The sequence below is a fragment of the Taurulus bubalis genome (genome assembly GCF_910589615.1).
Source record: "Taurulus bubalis genome assembly, chromosome: 21".
Lineage (NCBI taxonomy): Eukaryota > Metazoa > Chordata > Actinopteri > Perciformes > Cottidae > Taurulus > Taurulus bubalis.
In genome coordinates, this window is record NC_136609.1 from 1,616,023 (window position 1) to 1,636,644 (window position 20,622).

At 46.2% G+C, this 20,622-nt stretch overlaps 1 protein-coding gene across 1 annotated transcript; it reads left to right on the top strand.

Annotated features, from left to right (window-relative positions):
- Positions 1-1,610: 1,610 nt before the first annotated feature.
- On the top strand, positions 1,611-20,020 carry LOC306752908 (major facilitator superfamily domain-containing protein 6-like; the record flags this gene model as incomplete). The annotated part of the gene is made up of 7 exons (XM_079236738.1): positions 1,611-2,254; positions 2,435-3,202; positions 9,145-9,242; positions 15,405-15,566; positions 15,661-15,759; positions 15,889-16,178; positions 19,193-20,020. 7 exons carry the CDS (start codon positions 1,611-1,613, stop codon positions 19,283-19,285), a joined length of 2,154 nt encoding a protein of 717 aa, XP_079092864.1. The 3' UTR covers positions 19,286-20,020.
- Between the last annotated feature and the right edge of the window lie 602 nt (positions 20,021-20,622).

Genomic DNA, 20,622 nt, shown 5'->3' on the forward strand with positions numbered 1-20,622 from the left:
CGGACGGTTTGGAGGTCTACAGCGCCCCCTGCAGGTAAAACATATGCATCGCTTTGGAAAACATCATTATGACATATGATTTAATTATATTAACATTTGTAGGTTGCTATAATATCCCTGTGACGTCACTGTAGGGGCATGTATTGTGGTGAGTTTAAGGTTTCTTGTTTTATTCTACTGTATTGGTTCATAGTCATTAAAGTCATTTTAAATGAATTGTTGGAATGTTTTTGCTGTGATTAAAGGAAGTTTCTCCTTTAATGGAAATTATTAGGTGGAGTCGCGCTGCTGCATCAAAGGGACAGCATTTAGCACAGAGGCAACCGGATGTTAACAAAATAAAAGCACGATATTGTCTCCGGAAACAAAATCAATGATGCCAAAGTATACCAACACAACATATATATATATATATATATATATATATATATATATGTATATATATATATATATATATATATATATATATAACTTATCATTATTCTTATCAAAGCACAAAAAAGTTAAACTTCCTTCCATAAATGCCATATAATATAATGTTGCGATTTATTTTGAAAGCGCCGGCCAGAAGCCGCGCCGTCCATCATGGCGGCTTGACTGTCGGACAGGTGGAGCTGCGTGTGACGAGCCGCTGCTCTCGATACAGAGCCGGAGGAACGCTTACAGCAAACAACACAAAACAAACACACTCCGGAGGATTCACACATTCATGACTGTTTGCGCGAGAAAGAACACACACACTGCGCAGTCACCGTTTAATGGGAGCGGCGACCTGAGCAGGTGAGGCGTGTGTGTGTGTGTGTGCGTGTGCGTGTGCGCTTTGTGTTGAAACGTGTGTTCCTCTCGTTGTGTCTCCGTTAAAGAGTTCAAGAGGCTGAACAGCAGGTGCTTGGCTCGAGTCCCTTCCCGTGAAGCCGTTGGTTTTAGCGTTAGCGGCATTTCTGTGGTCCTTCGCGTCGCTTTCTCCATTTAAACGCAGTGAGTTGTGTTCGTTCTGCGGCTCCAATGAGCGGCTTTGTTCAGGAGGACCATCACTTCCGCATGGGCTCCTCGGGGACAGGCGGTGCCGGGCCGCCGGGGTTCAAGCGGCGGCCCTGGGACCTGCAGCGGCCGGTTCACTGACGGTTCAGGGCCTATGAACTAGTATTCATTATATTCTATTTAGGTAGAACAACTCTTTGATTCCTGGTCTGACGGGGTTTGGCCACTAAAGAGTAGTGAAACTGTCCTTTTTATGTTGTTTTCATTCATGAAATGAAGGGTTCACAGTCTAAATGTGAGGTTTAACAGTGTTAGGCCTTTTAAAAGTGATATCTAATATTGTATAATATCTTAAGATGTCAAACTGTTCCACCCTTCAGGCCTGATCTACCTGCTTTGTGTGTTTATGAGCTATTGAAAGTCTGTTTGTATTGCTAGTGCGAGCGCACACACATTTAAAGGCACACAGAGAGATGAATACATTGAAGTAGACCTGACATGTTTACAGGGTTCCATCATCACATTATCATGCTTAGTTTTGGTTTTACGGAGCAGACTAAATAGATTGCACATCATTTGGTTATTGGACGTCGGTGCTGCTCTCGCCCTCATTTCCTTATCTTCCAGATATGCCGTCCGACGACAAGGTCGCCATCCTGTCCGATGACGAGGAGGAGCAGAAGAGGAAGTACGTGTTGGACGAGCCGGCGGCCGGTTCCACGCCGCCCGCCTCGGCCGCGGCGCTGGAGCTGCCGGCGGCGCCGATAGACTGCTGCGAGAGGATGTGCCTCCGCGTCAACAGCCGGCTGCTCGTCTCCAAAGTCTTCTACTTCTTCTTCTTCGCGGCCTACGGCTCGCTGCACCCCCTGCTGGCCGTGTACTACAAGCAGCTCGGCATGTCGGCCAGCCGCAGCGGGCTGCTCGTCGGCATCCGCTACTTCATCGAGTTCTGCAGCGCCCCCTTCTGGGGGGTCGTGGCCGACCGCTTCAAGAAAGGCAAGGCGGTGCTGCTGTTCTCGCTGCTGTGCTGGCTGGTCTTCAACTGCGGCATCGGCTTTGTGAAACCGGCCGAGATGATTTGCGTGGAGAAAGGCAGCGGCGACGCTACGACGGTGGCGCCGCCGCTGACGACGACGACGACGCTCCCGCCGGATAACTTCACGCAGACGAGCAACTCCACCGACTCCACCAACCGCACCAGAAGTCGCCGCAGCTTTCTGAACCTCGATTGGCTTCCTGAGATCCTGGACTCCTATTTAGGCGTTCATCATCGGCGCGAGCGAAGCGTCGACGCCAACGCCACTTCACCACCGGCTAGCGCCGCCCCGCTAACGCCCAGCACCACCCTGCCCACCACCACCAGCACCACCCTGCCCCCGCCCAACACCACCAGCACCACCCTGCCCCCGCCCAACACCACCAGCACCACCCTGCCCCCGCCCAACACCACCAGCACCACCCTGCCCGCCACCACCAGCACCACCTCCCCCGCTCCCACCAAAGCCAAGGAGTACCAGATCATCTACAACAGGGACCAGGTGGAGAGCATCTTCCTGCTCATCCTGCTCGTCATCATCGTGGGCGAGTTCTTCAGTGCCCCCACCCTCACCATCGTGGACACCGTCACCCTGCAGAACCTCGGCAAGGCCCGCGACCGCTACGGCCTGCAGCGCATGTGGGGCTCTCTGGGCTGGGGCCTGGCCATGCTGCTGGTGGGCATCTGGAGCGACCACACCTACTTCACCGTGGAGATCAGCGGCACCGGCTGCCACGGCTTCCGCCTGCACAACTACCAGATCGCCTTCATCGCCTTCGGCGTGCTGATGGCCGTGGCCTTCATCGTCGCCACGCAGTTCCACTTTGAGAATGCAGGCGACCGCCAGCAGGAGCTTCCGGGCGGCGCGGCGGAGGACCCGGGACCCCCGAGGGCGCCGCCCGAGTCCTCGGACCACCAGACCCCCGCCGGCCCCGAGGCGGCGCAGGAGTTCCACTACAGCGACCTGCTGAAGCTGCTCTGCAGCGTGCGCTACAGCTCCGTGCTCTTCGTCGCCTGGTTCATGGGCTTCGGCTACGGCTTCGTCTTCACCTTCCTGTACTGGCACCTGGAGGACCTGCACGGGACCACCACGCTGTTCGGGGTCTGCTCCGTGCTGAGCCACGCCTCCGAGCTCGCCACCTACTTCTCCAGTCACAAGTTCATCGAGCTGGTCGGACACATCAGGTGAGGCTCGCTGCAGGTCACACGGCCTCTGACCTGCAGGTCACATGGTCTCTGACCCGCAGGTCACATGGTCTCTGACCCGCAGGTCAGAGACCATGTGACCCGCAGGTCACATGGTCTCTGACATGCAGGTCACATGGTCTCTGACCCGCAGGTCACATGGTATCTGACATGCAGGTCACATGGTCTCTGACCCGCAGGTCACATGGTCTCTGACATGCAGAGTGTCGGTTCTTTTGTCTTCAACATGGAATCGTTTAACGTTTGGATGTTTGTGTGGATGTTTCTCTGCTTTGCTGCATGAAATATGGCGTTTTAAACTAGAAAGTCTTTTTTTAAACATGTATGCAACATTATTCTATATAAACAGATTATATTTGTCCCAGAAATAATGTTTAAAACTCCCTTTAAAGTCCTACATTTAAATAAACATTGTTTTTATGTAAACAAAGCAAAACCTTAAGATAAGAAGTAAATAACCTCAAGCTATTATATTTTTTCAGTATAAAAATAAATGTTTTTAATGAAAAACACTAAGATGTTTTTGATTAAACCACTTAGTGTTTTATTTAGTTTCAAGTCTGATTGAATCTCCAGTAAACCATCAGTGACTTTCTGACAGCTGATCACTCTGACAGCTGATCACTCTGATAACTGATCACTCTGATAACTGATCACTCTGACAGCTGATCACTCTGACAGCTGATCACTCTGACAGCTGATCACTCTGATAACTGATCACTCTGATAACTGATCACTCTGACAGCTGATCACTCTGACAGCTGATCACTCTGATAACTGATCACTCTGACAGCTGATCACTCTGATAACTGATCACTCTGATAACTGATCACTCTGACAGCTGATCACTCTGATAACTGATCACTCTGACAGCTGATCACTCTGATAACTGATCACTCTGATAACTGATCACTCTGATAACTGATCACTCTGACAGCTGATCACTCTGATAACTGATCACTCTGACAGCTGATCACAGACTCTGCACCGTAGACGAGGGTTTCTTGTGCTTCTCACTCCGTTGAGGTGAATCTGAGACAAAGCTGCCGTTGATGCTCTCGGCCGGCGGAGACATTTGAGAGCGAGGTGTTATATTTCAGCTGCAGAGCTGAAGGGACGCTTCATGTAATTTAATACTAAACACAGCAGCCTTATCACCAGAGAGCTCATCATGTAAGATAACACTGTTTGCAGAGCATTACAATACATCTTCATATAAATAAATACGCTCTTTCAATGAGAACAGTCCGGCATGTGTCCGTCGATAAAAGCATAGTTTTTATTTGTTATGCTTCCGTTTTCATCCAGACTAAACAAACAAGATATAATGTGTTTTATGAGCTAGTCGTGTGGAGCTACGCTAGCTGTTTCCCTCCGTTTACAGTCTCTATGCTAAGCTAACTGTCTGTTTCATAGCCATCTTCTCAACCAGCTCAAAGAATAAGAAGTAATGAATATATTTGAGACGTTTTCATCCACAGAATCAAAAACTCAATGTAATACTTAGGCCTAGTTATTAAAATAATTAGTTTAACATTATCTTAGTAGCATATTTATTTATTCACCTCCAATATCTTAAATAGCATTAAATCCACTTTGAGATAAAAGACATCAGTGTTTATAAAACGTGCTTTATGTCAACAGTGTGAATGTGTTTAACTTTCACTCAGCAGGTTGATCTCACACGTCGTGTTGGTTGTGTTTCGTGTTGGTTGTGTTTCATGTTGTGTTTCATGTTGTGTTTCATGTTGTGTTTCATGTTGTGTTTCATGTTGTGTTTCATGTTGTGTTTCGTGTTGGTTGTGTTTCATGTTGTGTTTCGTGTTGGTTGTGTTTCATGTTGTGTTTCGTGTTGGTTGTGTTTCGTGTTGGTTGTGTTTCGTGTTGGTTGTGTTTCGTGTTGTGTTTCATGTTGGTTGTGTTTCGTGTTGTGTTTCATGTTGGTTGTGTTTCGTGTTGTGTTTCATGTTGGTTGTGTTTCGTGTTGGTTGTGTTTCATGTTGTGTTTCATGTTGGTTGTGTTTCGTGTTGTGTTTCATGTTGGTTGTGTTTCGTGTTGGTTGTGTTTCGTGTTGTGTTTCATGTTGGTTGTGTTTCGTGTTGGTTGTGTTTCGTGTTGTGTTTCATGTTGGTTGTGTTTCATGTTGTGTTTCATGTTGGTTGTGTTTCATGTTGTGTTTCGTGTTGGTTGTGTTTCATGTTGGTTGTGTTTCGTGTTGGTTGTGTTTCATGTTGGTTGTGTTTCGTGTTGGTTGTGTTTCATGTTGGTTGTGTTTCGTGTTGGTTGTGTTTCATGTTGTGTTTCATGTTGGTTGTGTTTCGTGTTGGTTGTGTTTCGTGTTGGTTGTGTTTCATGTTGCGTTTCGTGTTGGTTGTGTTTCATGTTGTGTTTCATGTTGGTTGTGTTTCGTGTTGGTTGTGTTTCGTGTTGTGTTTCATGTTGGTTGTGTTTCATGTTGTGTTTCGTGTTGGTTGTGTTTCATGTTGTGTTTCGTGTTGGTTGTGTTTCATGTTGTGTTTCGTGTTGGTTGTGTTTCATGTTGTGTTTCGTGTTGGTTGTGTTTCATGTTGTGTTTCGTGTTGGTTGTGTTTCGTGTTGGTTGTGTTTCATGTTGTGTTTCGTGTTGGTTGTGTTTCATGTTGTGTTTCGTGTTGGTTGTGTTTCGTGTTGGTTGTGTTTCATGTTGTGTGTTTCATGTTGGTTGTGTTTCATGTTGTGTTTCGTGTTGGTTGTGTTTCATGTTGTGTGTTTCATGTTGGTTGTGTTTCATGTTGTGTTTCGTGTTGGTTGTGTTTCATGTTGGTTGTGTTTCATGTTGCGTTTCGTGTTGGTTGTGTTTCGTGTTGGTTGTGTTTCATGTTGTGTTTCGTGTTGGTTGTGTTTCATGTTGTGTTTCGTGTTGGTTGTGTTTCTTGTTGGTTGTGTTTCATGTTGTTTGTGTTTCGTGTTGGTTGTGTTTCGTGTTGTTTCATGTTGGTTGTGTTTCATGTTGTGTTTCGTGTTGGTTGTGTTTCATGTTGCGTTTCGTGTTGGTTGTGTTTCATGTTGTGTTTCATGTTGGTTGTGTTTCGTGTTGGTTGTGTTTCATGTTGTGTTTCGTGTTGGTTGTGTTTCGTGTTGGTTGTGTTTCGTGTTGTGTTTCATGTTGGTTGTGTTTCATGTTGTGTTTCGTGTTGGTTGTGTTTCATGTTGTGTTTCGTGTTGGTTGTGTTTCATGTTGGTTGTGTTTCATGTTGTGTTTCGTGTTGGTTGTGTTTCGTGTTGTGTTTCATGTTGGTTGTGTTTCATGTTGTGTTTCATGTTGGTTGTGTTTCATGTTGCGTTTCGTGTTGGTTGTGTTTCATGTTGCGTTTCGTGTTGGTTGTGTTTCATGTTGTGTTTCATGTTGGTTGTGTTTCGTGTTGGTTGTGTTTCATGTTGTGTTTCATGTTGGTTGTGTTTCGTGTTGGTTGTGTTTCATGTTGTGTTTCGTGTTGGTTGTGTTTCATGTTGTGTTTCATGTTGTGTTTCGTGTTGGTTGTGTTTCATGTTGTGTTTCGTGTTGGTTGTGTTTCGTGTTGGTTGTGTTTCATGTTGTGTGTTTCATGTTGGTTGTGTTTCGTGTTGGTTGTGTTTCGTGTTGGTTGTGTTTCATGTTGCGTTTCGTGTTGGTTGTGTTTCGTGTTGGTTGTGTTTCATGTTGTGTTTCGTGTTGGTTGTGTTTCATGTTGGTTGTGTTTCGTGTTGTGTTTCATGTTGGTTGTGTTTCGTGTTGTGTTTCGTGTTGGTTGTGTTTCATGTTGCGTTTCGTGTTGGTTGTGTTTCGTGTTGGTTGTGTTTCATGTTGTGTTTCATGTTGTGTTTCGTGTTGGTTGTGTTTCATGTTGTGTTTCGTGTTGGTTGTGTTTCATGTTGTGTTTCATGTTGTGTTTCGTGTTGGTTGTGTTTCATGTTGTGTTTCGTGTTGGTTGTGTTTCATGTTGTGTTTCGTGTTGGTTGTGTTTCGTGTTGGTTGTGTTTCATGTTGTGTGTTTCATGTTGGTTGTGTTTCGTGTTGGTTGTGTTTCGTGTTGGTTGTGTTTCATGTTGCGTTTCGTGTTGGTTGTGTTTCGTGTTGGTTGTGTTTCATGTTGTGTTTCGTGTTGGTTGTGTTTCATGTTGGTTGTGTTTCGTGTTGTGTTTCATGTTGGTTGTGTTTCGTGTTGTGTTTCATGTTGGTTGTGTTTCGTGTTGGTTGTGTTTCATGTTGCGTTTCGTGTTGGTTGTGTTTCGTGTTGGTTGTGTTTCATGTTGTGTTTCGTGTTGGTTGTGTTTCGTGTTGGTTGTGTTTCATGTTGTGTTTCGTGTTGGTTGTGTTTCGTGTTGGTTGTGTTTCATGTTGTGTTTCATGTTGGTTGTGTTTCGTGTTGGTTGTGTTTCGTGTTGGTTGTGTTTCATGTTGGTTGTGTTTCGTGTTGGTTGTGTTTGTTGTTTGTGTTTCGTGTTGGTTGTGTTTCGTGTTGGTTGTGTTTCGTGTTGGTTGTGTTTCGTGTTGGTTGTGTTTCATGTTGGTTGTGTTTCATGTTGTGTGTTGTGTGTTTCGTGTTGGTTGTGTTTCATGTTGTGTGTTTCGTGTTGGTTGTGTTTCGTGTTGGTTGTGTTTCATGTTGTGTTTCGTGTTGGTTGTGTTTCATGTTGTGTGTTTTGTGTTGGTTGTGTTTCATGTTGTGTGTTTCGTGTTGGTTGTGTTTCATGTTGTGTGTTTCGTGTTGGTTGTGTTTCATGTTGTGTGTTTCGTGTTGGTTGTGTTTCATGTTGTGTGTTTCGTGTTGGTTGTGTTTCATGTTGTGTTTCGTGTTGGTTGTGTTTCATGTTGTGTTTCGTGTTGGTTGTGTTTCATGTTGTGTTTCGTGTTGGTTGTGTTTCGTGTTGTGTTTCATGTTGGTTGTGTTTCATGTTGGTTGTGTTTCGTGTTGGTTGTGTTTCGTGTTGGTTGTGTTTCGTGTTGGTTGTGTTTCGTGTTGGTTGTGTTTCATGTTGGTTGTGTTTCATGTTGTGTTTCGTGTTGGTTGTGTTTCATGTTGTGTTTCGTGTTGGTTGTGTTTCATGTTGTGTGTTTCGTGTTGGTTGTGTTTCGTGTTGGTTGTGTTTCATGTTGTGTTTCGTGTTGGTTGTGTGTTTCGTGTTGGTTGTGTTTCGTGTTGGTTGTGTTTCGTGTTGTGTGTTTCGTGTTGGTTTCGTTTCATGTTGTGTGTTTCGTGTTGGTTGTGTTTCATGTTGGTTGTTTCGTGTTGTGTGTTTCGTGTTGGTTGTGTTTCATGTTGTGTGTTTCGTGTTGGTTGTGTTTCATGTTGTGTGTTTCGTGTTGGTTGTGTTTCGTGTTGGTTGTGTTTCATGTTGTGTTTCGTGTTGGTTGTGTTTCATGTTGTGTGTTTCGTGTTGGTTGTGTGTTTCGTGTTGGTTGTGTGTTTCGTGTTGGTTGTGTTTCATGTTGTGTGTTTCGTGTTGGTTGTGTTTCATGTTGTGTGTTTCGTGTTGGTTGTGTTTCGTGTTGGTTGTGTTTCGTGTTGGTTGTGTTTCGTGTTGGTTGTGTTTCATGTTGGTTGTGTTTCGTGTTGGTTGTGTTGTGTGTTTCGTGTTGGTTGTGTTTCATGTTGTTCGTGTTGCTCGCTCTTCACAGGATGTGACACGCTTTGCTGTGAACCAGCTGCAGGTTTCATCTGCTTCACTCTGGTGGTTTTCCATCTGTTCGTAGTGAGCGGTTAGCTCTCCCTCAGGCTGCAGGTTCCTACCAGCTCATCACTAAATGAGATGCACTAGTTGTGCGCTCAAACCTTCTTTGTATGAACAGATTAACTTGTGTGCCGTTTGAGAGCAAAGACGACAAACACACCTTTCTCTCGTGAGTAAACGTCTGCTTCTGCTTTTTAAAAGTCCTCATAAACCTCCGTCTTCCCCTCAGGGTGCTGTACATTGGGCTGGCCTGCAACACGGCTCGCTACCTGTACATCTCCTACCTGCAGAACGCCTGGATCGTCCTGCCTATGGAGCTCCTTCAAGGTACTGCTGCTCCGTCTGCAGGCGGGCGCTAGGACCCAGGGGACGCGGCAGGAAGCGGCTGTTTGTCCAACAGGACGCTTATCAGGCCGCTGCAGTTTAACATCAACAAACGTCCACAATAACACCAGCCAGGGTCCGGCCTCACCTCACACGACCTCACACACATCACCTCACACAACCTCACACACACCACCTCACACGACCTCACACACATCACCTCACACGACCTCACACACACACCACCTCACACAACCTCACACACACCACCTCACACGACCTCACACACACACCACCTCACACACAACCTCACACACGACCTCACACACGACCTCACACACACACCACCTCACACACACACCACCTCACACACACACACCCTCACACGACCTCACACACACACCACCTCACACACACGACCTCACACACACATGACCTCACACACACACAACCTCACACACACACGACCTCACACACACACGACCTCACACACACACGACCTCACACACACACGACCTCACACACACACGACCTCACACACACACGACCTCACACACGACCTCACACACGACCTCACACACACGACCTCACACACACGACCTCACACATACGACCTCACACATACGACCTCACACACACACACACAACATCACACACGACCTCACACACACAACCTCACACACAACCTCACACACACAACCTCACACACGACCTCACACACACACAACCTCACACACGACCTCACACACACACACAGACACACACACACACACATCACACACGACCTCACACACACAACCTCACACATGACCTCACACGACCTCACACACACACAACCTCACACACGACCTCACACACACACACACACAACCTCACACACATACACAACCTCACACGACCACACACACACGACCTCACACACATACACACGACCTCACACAACCTCAGACACGACCTCACACGACCTCACACACACACGACCTCACACACGATCTCACACACACACACACACACACACACACAACCTCACACACAACCTCACACGACCTCACACACACACACACACACACACACAACCTCACACACAACCTCACACGACCTCACACACACACACACAACCTCACACACAACCTCACACGACCTCACACACACACACACAACCTCACACACGACCTCACACACACACACGACCTCACACACACACACGACCTCACACACACAACGTCACACACGACCTCACACACACACACGACCTCACACACACAACCTCACACACGACCTCACACACACAACCTCACACACGACCTCACACACATACACAACCTCACACACACTCACACGACCTCACACACAACCTCACACACACACAACCTCACACACACACGACCTCACACACACACGACCTCACACACACGACCTCACACACACACACCCTCACACGACCTCACACACACACACCCTCACACGACCTCACACACACACCACCTCACACACACAACCTCACACACAACCTCACACATACACACAACCTCACACACGACCTCACACACGACCTCACACACATACACAACCTCACACACACTCACACACGACCTCACACAACCTCACACACGACCTCACACACACACGACCTCACACACACACGACCTCACACACACACGACCTCACACACACACGACCTCACACACACACGACCTCACACACACACGACCTCACACACACACGACCTCACACACACACACCCTCACACGACCTCACACACACCACCTCACACACACAACCTCACACACAACCTCACACACAACCTCACACATACACACAACCTCACACGACCTCACACACGACCTCACACACAACCTCACACGACCACACGCACAACCTCACACACACTCACACAACCTCACACACACACGACCTCACACACACACAACCTCACACACACACAACCTCACACACACGACCTCACACACACGACCACACACACGACCTCACACACACACGACCTCACACACACACACGACCTCACACACACACACAACCTCACACACACACAACCTCACACACACACACAACCTCACACACACACAACCTCAGACACGACCTCACACACGACCTCACACGACCTCACACACACACGACCTCACACACGACCTCACACACGACCTCACACACACACAACCTCACACACAACCTCACACGACCTCACACACACACACAACCTCACACACGACCTCACACACATACACACGACCTCACACGACCTCAAACACACACACAACCTCAGACACGACCTCACACACACAACCTCACACACGACCTCACACACATACACACGACCTCACACACACACACACAACCTCAGACACGACCTCACACGACCTCACACGACCTCACACACACACACACAACCTCACACACGACCTCACACAACCTCACACACACAACCTCACACACACACAACCTCACACGACCTCACACACACACACACACAACCTCACACACGACCTCACACACACAACCTCACACACACACAACCTCACACGACCTCATACACACAACCTCACACACACACAACCTCACACGACCTCACACACACACACACAACCTCACACACGACCTCACACACACACACACACACGACTTCACACACAACCTCACACACGACCTCACACACACAACCTCACACGACCTCACACACACACACACAACCTCACACACGACCTCACACACACACACACACACACAACCTCACACACGACCTCGCACACATACACACGACCTCACACGACCTCAAACACACACACGACCTCAAACACACACACAACCTCACACACGACCACACACACAACCTCACACACGACCTCACACGACCACACACACACAACCTCACACACGACCTCACACGACCACACACACACAACCTCACACACGACCTCACACGACCACACACACACAACCTCACACACGACCTCACACGACCACACACACACACACACACAACCTCACACACGACCACACACACACACAACCTCACACACGACCTCACACACACACACACGACCTCACACACAACCTCACACGACCTCACACACACACACGACCTCACACACACACACGACCTCACACACACACACGACCTCACACACACACGACCTCACACACACGACCTCACACACACAACCTCACACACACAACCTCACACACGACCTCACACACACAACCTCACACACGACCTCACACACACACAACCACACACACACGACCTCACACGACCTCACACACACGACCTCACACGACCTCACACAACCTCACACACACAACCTCACACACGACCTCACACACACACAACCTCACACACGACCTCACACAACCTCACACACCACCTCACACGACCTCACACACACACAACCTCACACACGACCTCACACGACCTCACACACACACAACCTCACACACGACCTCACACAACCTCACACACACACACCCTCACACACACACAACCTCACACACACACACACAACCTCACACACGACCTCACACACACACAACCTCACACACACACACAACCTCACACACGACCTCACACACACACACACGACCTCACACACACCACCTCACACACGACCTCACACACACAACCTCACACACACAACCTCACACACGACCTCACACACACACAACCTCACACACACACAACCTCACACACGACCTCACACAACCTCACACACACACAACCTCACACACGACCTCACACACACACGACCTCACACAACCTCACACACACACGACCTCACACACACACAACCTCACACACACACACACAACCTCACACACGACCTCACACACGACCTCACACACACAACCTCACACACGACCTCACACACACACAACCTCACACACGACCTCACACACACACGACCTCACACAACCTCACAAACACAACCTCACACACGACCTCACACAACCTCACACACACAACCTCACACACGACCTCACACAACCTCACACACCCTCACACACACAACCTCACACACACACACACACAACCTCACACACACACACACACACAACCTCACACACGACCTCACACACACACACACAACCTCACACACGACCTCACACACACCACCTCACACACACCACCTCACACACGACCTCACACACACAACCTCACACACACACACAACCTCACACACGACCTCACACAACCTCACACACACACAACCTCACACACGACCTCACACAACCTCACACACACACACACACACACACAACCTCACACACACACACACACACACAACCTCACACACACACGACCTCACACACACACGACCTCACACACGACCTCACACACACACAACCTCACACACAACCTCACACACAACCTCACACACAACCTCACACACAGCCTCACACACGACCTCACATGACCTCACACACACACAACCTCACACACAACCTCACACACACACCACCACACACGACCTCACACACACACCACCTCACACACAACCTCACACACACAACCTCACACACACACACACCACCTCACACACACCACCTCACACACACCCTCACGACCTCACACACCACCTCACACACACAACCTCACACACAACCTCACACACGACCTCACATGACCTCACACACACACAACCTCACACACAACCTCACACACACACCACCACACACCACCTCACACACACCACCTCACACACACCACCTCACACACACCCTCACGACCTCACACACCACCTCACACACACCACCTCACACACACCCTCACGATCTCACACACCACCTCACACACACCACCTCACACACACCACCTCACACACACCACCTCACACACACACAAACTCACACACCACCTCACACACACCACCTCACACACCACCTCACACACACACGACCTCACACACGACCTCACACACGACCTCACACACACACCACCTCACACACCACCTCACACACGACCTTTTAATGGTGCCAAGACATGTAAGCAAATATGGGCTCAAAAAAAACATTATTAGAACTGTAGTTTCAAAAGTTAAGGCCCCAAATAAGACAACGGATATTAATAGGAGTGAACTAATTAAGCCTAATGTCTTTATTACTGGTGCCAAATCACGCCAACCTTTTCTGTATCCTTCCTATGAAACTACAGCTCCTTTACAGCTAATAATGCTAATAATTTAGTGTATTTCATCCATAAATTACCTTTATGTGGAAGAGTCTAACTCATGAGGCACAAAAACACGTGTGTGTGTGTGTGTGTGTGTGTGTGTGTGTGTGTGTTCCCGCCCTCAGACCACAGCGCCGCCTCGCTGGGTAAACCAGTGAAAACCAGTTTGCCGCTCGGCTCCCAGTCCGTTCTGTTTGAGCAGCGACGCGATGGAAAGTTATCGGTCATCATTCATGCGCCTGATGAGCTACTTTAGTATAAATAGTGACATTTTACTCTTTCTAAAATAGTTATGAATATCTTATAGCTAATCTATTAGCTTATAACTAAATACAATTTCTTGTTATTTCTTTATCAGCTGTTGATATCTGCAGCTCTAATAAAAACATTAAATAATAACAGTCAAACAGGAGAAAAATGTAATTAGACCTTTTTTTGAGTTACTAAAATAAACCAATCATTAATAACTGTCACAGTGCTGATATTGAGTTACTTTAATGGCGATGATTATTGATAAATAAGCGTTATTATAAAAATGATGCATACAAATAGAAACATTCGTTGTACAATTCTACTGAATTACTGTAATGACACTAAAGTAAGTCTGTGGCATCTACAAGACTAAATATTACATATATATATATAAATAAATTAAATAAATAAATCCCTAGTGAGATATTTAGGAAGAAAGGACACAGAAAAAGAAGTGAAGTGTTTTAAACAAAGCAGAGCTCAGTATGTGTTAACTAATTAATGACTTGCTCCCACTGCTGATGGTACTTCACGTGTTGTGATCACAGCTTCCGTCACCCTGAAGAATAAAGTGAGATTTACACTGAAGCTTGAGCCAAAACTCAGAGGAGCGAGGAGACTCAGCTGAAGCCTTTTGAGTTTACAAAGAGTGTGATGAACAGTAAATGCATTTTACGTTCCCGTCCTCCTCCGGCTGTGACCCGTGTCTGTCCCCGTGCGTCCTCCAGGTATGACGCACGCCTCGGTTTGGGCCGCCTGCATCTCCTTCCTGAGCGCGGCGGTGCCACCGGCCCTGAGGACGTCGGCGCAGGGCATCCTGCAGGGCCTGCACCTGGGCCTGGGCCGCGGCTGCGGGGCGATGGTGGGCGGCGTGTTCGTCAACTACTTCGGTACGCAGCGAGACGCGGCGAGACACGTGAAGGTCGCGTTGTAACGTGAAGGTCGCGTTGTAACGTGAAGGTCGCGCTCCTCCCTGTGCTGCAGGTGCTGCAGCGGCCTTCAGAGGAATCGGCATGGCCTCCCTCGTCATCCTCCTCATCTTCGCCCTCATCCAGTGTCTGAGTGGAGACGCTGAGGGGAAAGGTGGGTGCTGACCAGCGGTTTGTTTTCGTAGACTTCCTCTGTGTTCTTCTCTTCATTAGTTGTTGATGCTTTCTCCTGCTCCTCTGTGGCTCTAAAGGCTTCCAGTGTGGTTTACTTCCCTTCTCTCAGAGGACAGGATGCTGGCGGAGAACGTCCCGGTTCCTTCCAGCCCGGTTCCCATCGCCACCATCGACCTTGTGCAGAGCCAGTCCTCCGGTAGCCCCGCCCCCGTCCACAAGGCCTCCGTGCTACCCGCGAGGAAGACCAAGCACCAGGAGGACCAGGAGGACGTGAGCCGGCCGGCCTGGATGCTCTCCGGCGCCCCCTGGGTCACCATCGCCTTCGCCATCATCCAGATCAAAGAGATGATGAACCTGCAGAAGAAGAGCGCCGTGCGCTCAGAGACGCAAGCGCTGCAGGTGAAACACGGCTCAAACTATTTAGGTAGATAGATGGGTGGGGAGGTAGGTATAGATGTAGCTATATAGGTAGGTATAGATGTAGCTATATAGGTAGGTATAGATGTAGCTATATAGGTAGGTATAGATGTAGCTATATAGGTAGGTATATAGGTAGGGCTTGTAGCGTGAACGGTGGTCTTGCCAGGGAAAGAGGAGGGTAGGGGGGAGAGTAGGAAAGGCAAGACCTCGCACCTAACTCGGTGACACTCCGTCGGCTAATTATCCTAGTGATCCCGGAGGAAATAATAATCCTCATCCGATATTGGCATAACGCCTTCGGTCTTTTATCTCGCCCCGTGCTAAAAAGGTTTTTGTGTTATTTTCAAATTAAGTTATAGGTTTTGTCGAGGGTGTTTTACAGCTTGCGCTCTAGGTCCCCTGCGGTAGGCTGTAACTTGTCTCAACCCTTATCAAGCGAGTACGTATATTGTCTATACCTTCTCTCTACCTATTTTGACACCATCTCATCATTATGACAAACACTGCAAAAGTCTTCACCCAAAGACACTTACCTCTTACTTAGTCTCTTTGGTAGATCAGTCGTCACTTCTGTATCTCACGGTGGATGGACAGGGAAAGAGGGTTTAAATTGTTTTAAAGAACCAGAACCTTTGGTTTGGTTTCAGTCTCTTCCAAAGGGTAAGGCTGAGTTTTTATTCAAAGTTTATCTTACATACAAAAAATTTAATTCAATCAAACAGTTTAAAAGTCACAAGTAACGAGTAAAGTTAAAAGTTAAAACAAGTAAAGAGAAAGGGTTAAGTTTTTAGAGCTGGTGCATAAACACCTCTTCTCTCTTGTCTACTCCTGCACAGAATTGCCAGGCACCCCCCTCCTGATAGCAGAAGGTTCTTCCAGACTCTAAAGCTGGAGACCTGTCCCAACCCCTAAGGGCTGGGACAGGTCCAATCTGATTTTTCTCCTTTTCTAGTAAAGATGCATATTAAGTAACTAAGAGAAAGGGTTAAGTTTTTAGAGCTAGTGAGTGAACACCTCTTCACTCTTGTCTACTCCTGCACAGAATTGCCAGGCACCCCCAAAAAACATGCATTCCTACCCCCTCTTTTATACACCAGAGTACATAAGTCATCCTGTCACCAGAGTTGGACAGAGGAGGTTTCACTACCTTATTTGGTAATACTGCCAATGCATGCTCTTAACAAAGGAGAGAACATTTAACACCTCATCTCATTCAAAAATAGTATATAACATAGCAACTTATAGCGTCCTATGAATTTTATGTGGTCTAATCACAAACTTTAATGAAAATAAAAACCAAACTGTGTGTGTGTGTGTGTATGTATGTATGTATGTATGTATGTGTATATATATATATATATATATATATATATATATATATATATATATAACACTGTTTGGTTTTTATTCATGGTTATAATAGTTAGACCTTTTTACTTTCATCTTCTTCCTCGGACACTCAACAGTATATAGGTAGGTATAGATGTAGGTAGGTAGATAGGTATAGATGTAGGTAGGTAGATAGGTATAGATGTAGGTAGGTAGATAGGTAGGTAGGTAGGTAGGTATAGATGTAGGTATAGATGTAGGTATAGATGTAGGTATATAGGTAGGTATAGATGTAGGTATATAGGTAGGTATATAGGTAGGTATATAGGTAGGTATATAGGTAGGTATAGATGTAGGTATAGATGTAGGTATATAGGTAGGTATAGATGTAGGTGTATAGATGTAGGTGTATAGATGTAGGTGTATAGGTAGGTATAGATGTAGGTATAGATGTAGGTATATAGGTAGGTATAGATGTAGGTATAGCTATAGATGTAGGTATAGCTATAGATGTAGATGTAGGTATAGATGTAGGTATAGCTATAGATGTAGATGTAGGTATAGATGTAGGTAGGTAGATAGGTATAGATGTAGGTATATAGGTAGGTATAGATGTAGGTATAGATGTAGGTAGGTATATACAGTGGCGGTTCCACATGTAATTACGCCCCGAACTCTGTGTTCTGGATTAAAATCAAGGCAGAGTTACTGAGTTCGCCAAAAAAGCTCTGAAACCCTGCCTCCATTTCAACATCCTGTCTTTGTGAAGCAGGTTTTACTGAAGTGACAGATTGCATATAAAGGTTTAAGGTACGGATAGCAGAGAAACAAGCTCAGGACTCCGCTAATGCAGCCTATTGGTGAGTTGTATCTTCATGCACTTTATAATTGTATTCATGCCGGTCGTATTACGTCATATTTTTCGTCTACACCGCGAAGGCCGGTCCGTGAAAATATTGTCCGACACAAAACCGGTCCGTGGCTGAAAAAAGGTTTGGTACCCCCCCCCCCCCCCCCCCCCCCCCCTCTGCCCCTGGGTATAGATGTAGGTATATACATAGGTAGGTAGGTAGGTGAAACACAACTAAAACTATTATTTAGGTAGGTGTATGTATGTAGATATGTATGTATGTATGTATGTATGTATGTAGAGGACAGAGGAAGTAATCACAGCCTTTACTTGCTAAACTTAATAAAATACAAGTGAAGTTCCTTTAAGTGTTAATATGATTTTTTTCTTTCTGACACTTCCTCCTCTCTCTGGCTGCCCTCACACTCACTCACACACTCACACACTCTCTCTCTCTCTCTCTCTCTCTCTCTCTCTCTCTCTCTCTCTCTCTCTCTCTCTCTGACGACAGGTGAGATGTTTTTTGTGTACAAAGGTCAATGGAAAACGTGTGTGTGTGTGTGTGTGTGTGTGTGTGTGTGTGTGTGTGTGTGTGTGTGTGTGTGTGTGTGTGTGTGTGGGGGCGTTCAGGGTTTCCTCTGCGCGTGTGTGTGTGTGTTTGACGCATGCAGTGATGTGATGTGTGTGTGTGGTGTGTGGGCGTGTTCCTGCATGTTCAACCAGCACCCCCCCCCCCCCCCATGGCGCCCTGCATGCCTTCATCCCGCCCCCGGGTGACATCACTGGCGGTGATTGTTGTTGCTCTTGTTGCTAGGCACCTGAAGACCAGGCGGCGTCGGACGAGGCGTCGGCGACGAGTGGCGACGGCACAGAAACTCCCACGCAGCCCAACCCCGCAGACTCGTAACGAGGACACAAAACAAACGCACCCTCAGCCGGGAGCAGCTCGGACGTCACTTATGTCTCAAACTCTTATTGTGAAACAAAAGAAGTGTGTAAATATTCTGGGGACTTTTGTAACGGCTGTGGGATCTGAGTCGCTTCATAGGCGTCTTCCTCTCGGAGGCGATCGAATCCAACGCACCTTCTGGCCGTGCACCTTTACTGCCTTCATCGGTGGAGTTATTTAATAACTTAATTTAAATATTATAAAGTGATGAAATCGGACCAAATGGAGATTTTAGAAGCATTTAATGGAACTTCTAAACATTTACACATTAAAGGGATTTTTTTTATTTTTATTTAAAATGAGATTATTCTCTGAAACTGATCACATTTTAGAGATTTTTTTAATTGCAGCAGTAATTCTTCACGGACTGTAATACACCGTACAGTACGTATTGCATGTGTTCTCTAAGGTAATAAATAAAACCAAAATCCTGCTCTCTAATCTTATTTATTCAGTTATTATTGAGCTCATTTCCTTTCCTCATTTCCTTTCCTTTGCCAAATCCTGAGACTGTTCCAGATTTCATCACCGTTAATATATTTATATCATGAACTGAAGAAGTGCCTCTTCCTGTCATTGTTCTAACCCATTATTATTATTATTATGGGATGTCGTACCGACTCTCTGTCTTTATTCTGTTTTCATGCCAAACAGTCGGTGGTTCTGTCTCTACAGGATTAAAGGACGTGTTCTTCCTCAAACTGCATGGTGTCCCTTACTCTGATTATTAATACCATAATATTATGTTCATCACACCAATAACACCCGTCAGTTTGTTTTACTGGCCTTGAGAGGACCAGATTAAGACGTTTTCCCTTATAGGACTTTATTTAAATGTTTATATTCTATTGTAAATGTAATTTTAAATGTACACGTTCCCGTTTCTTGCTCTTTGTTTAATGTTTAATGTTATGCACAACCCGCCATGACACATTTCTGTATGTGAAAACATACGTGGCAACAAATGCATTCTGACCTTAATAAATATATTAGTATTTACAATGTAATATAAATATATTAGTATTTACAATGTAATATAATATATTAGTGTTTACAATGTAATATATATAAATGTATTAGTATTTACGATGTAATATAAATATATTGATGTTTACGATGTAATATAATATATTAGTATTTACAATGTAATATAAATATATTAGTGTTTACGATGTAATATAAATATATTAATGTTTACGATGTAATATAATATATTAGTATTTACAATGTAATATAAATATTTTAGTGTTTACGATGTAATATAAATACATTAATCTTTACGATGTAATATAATA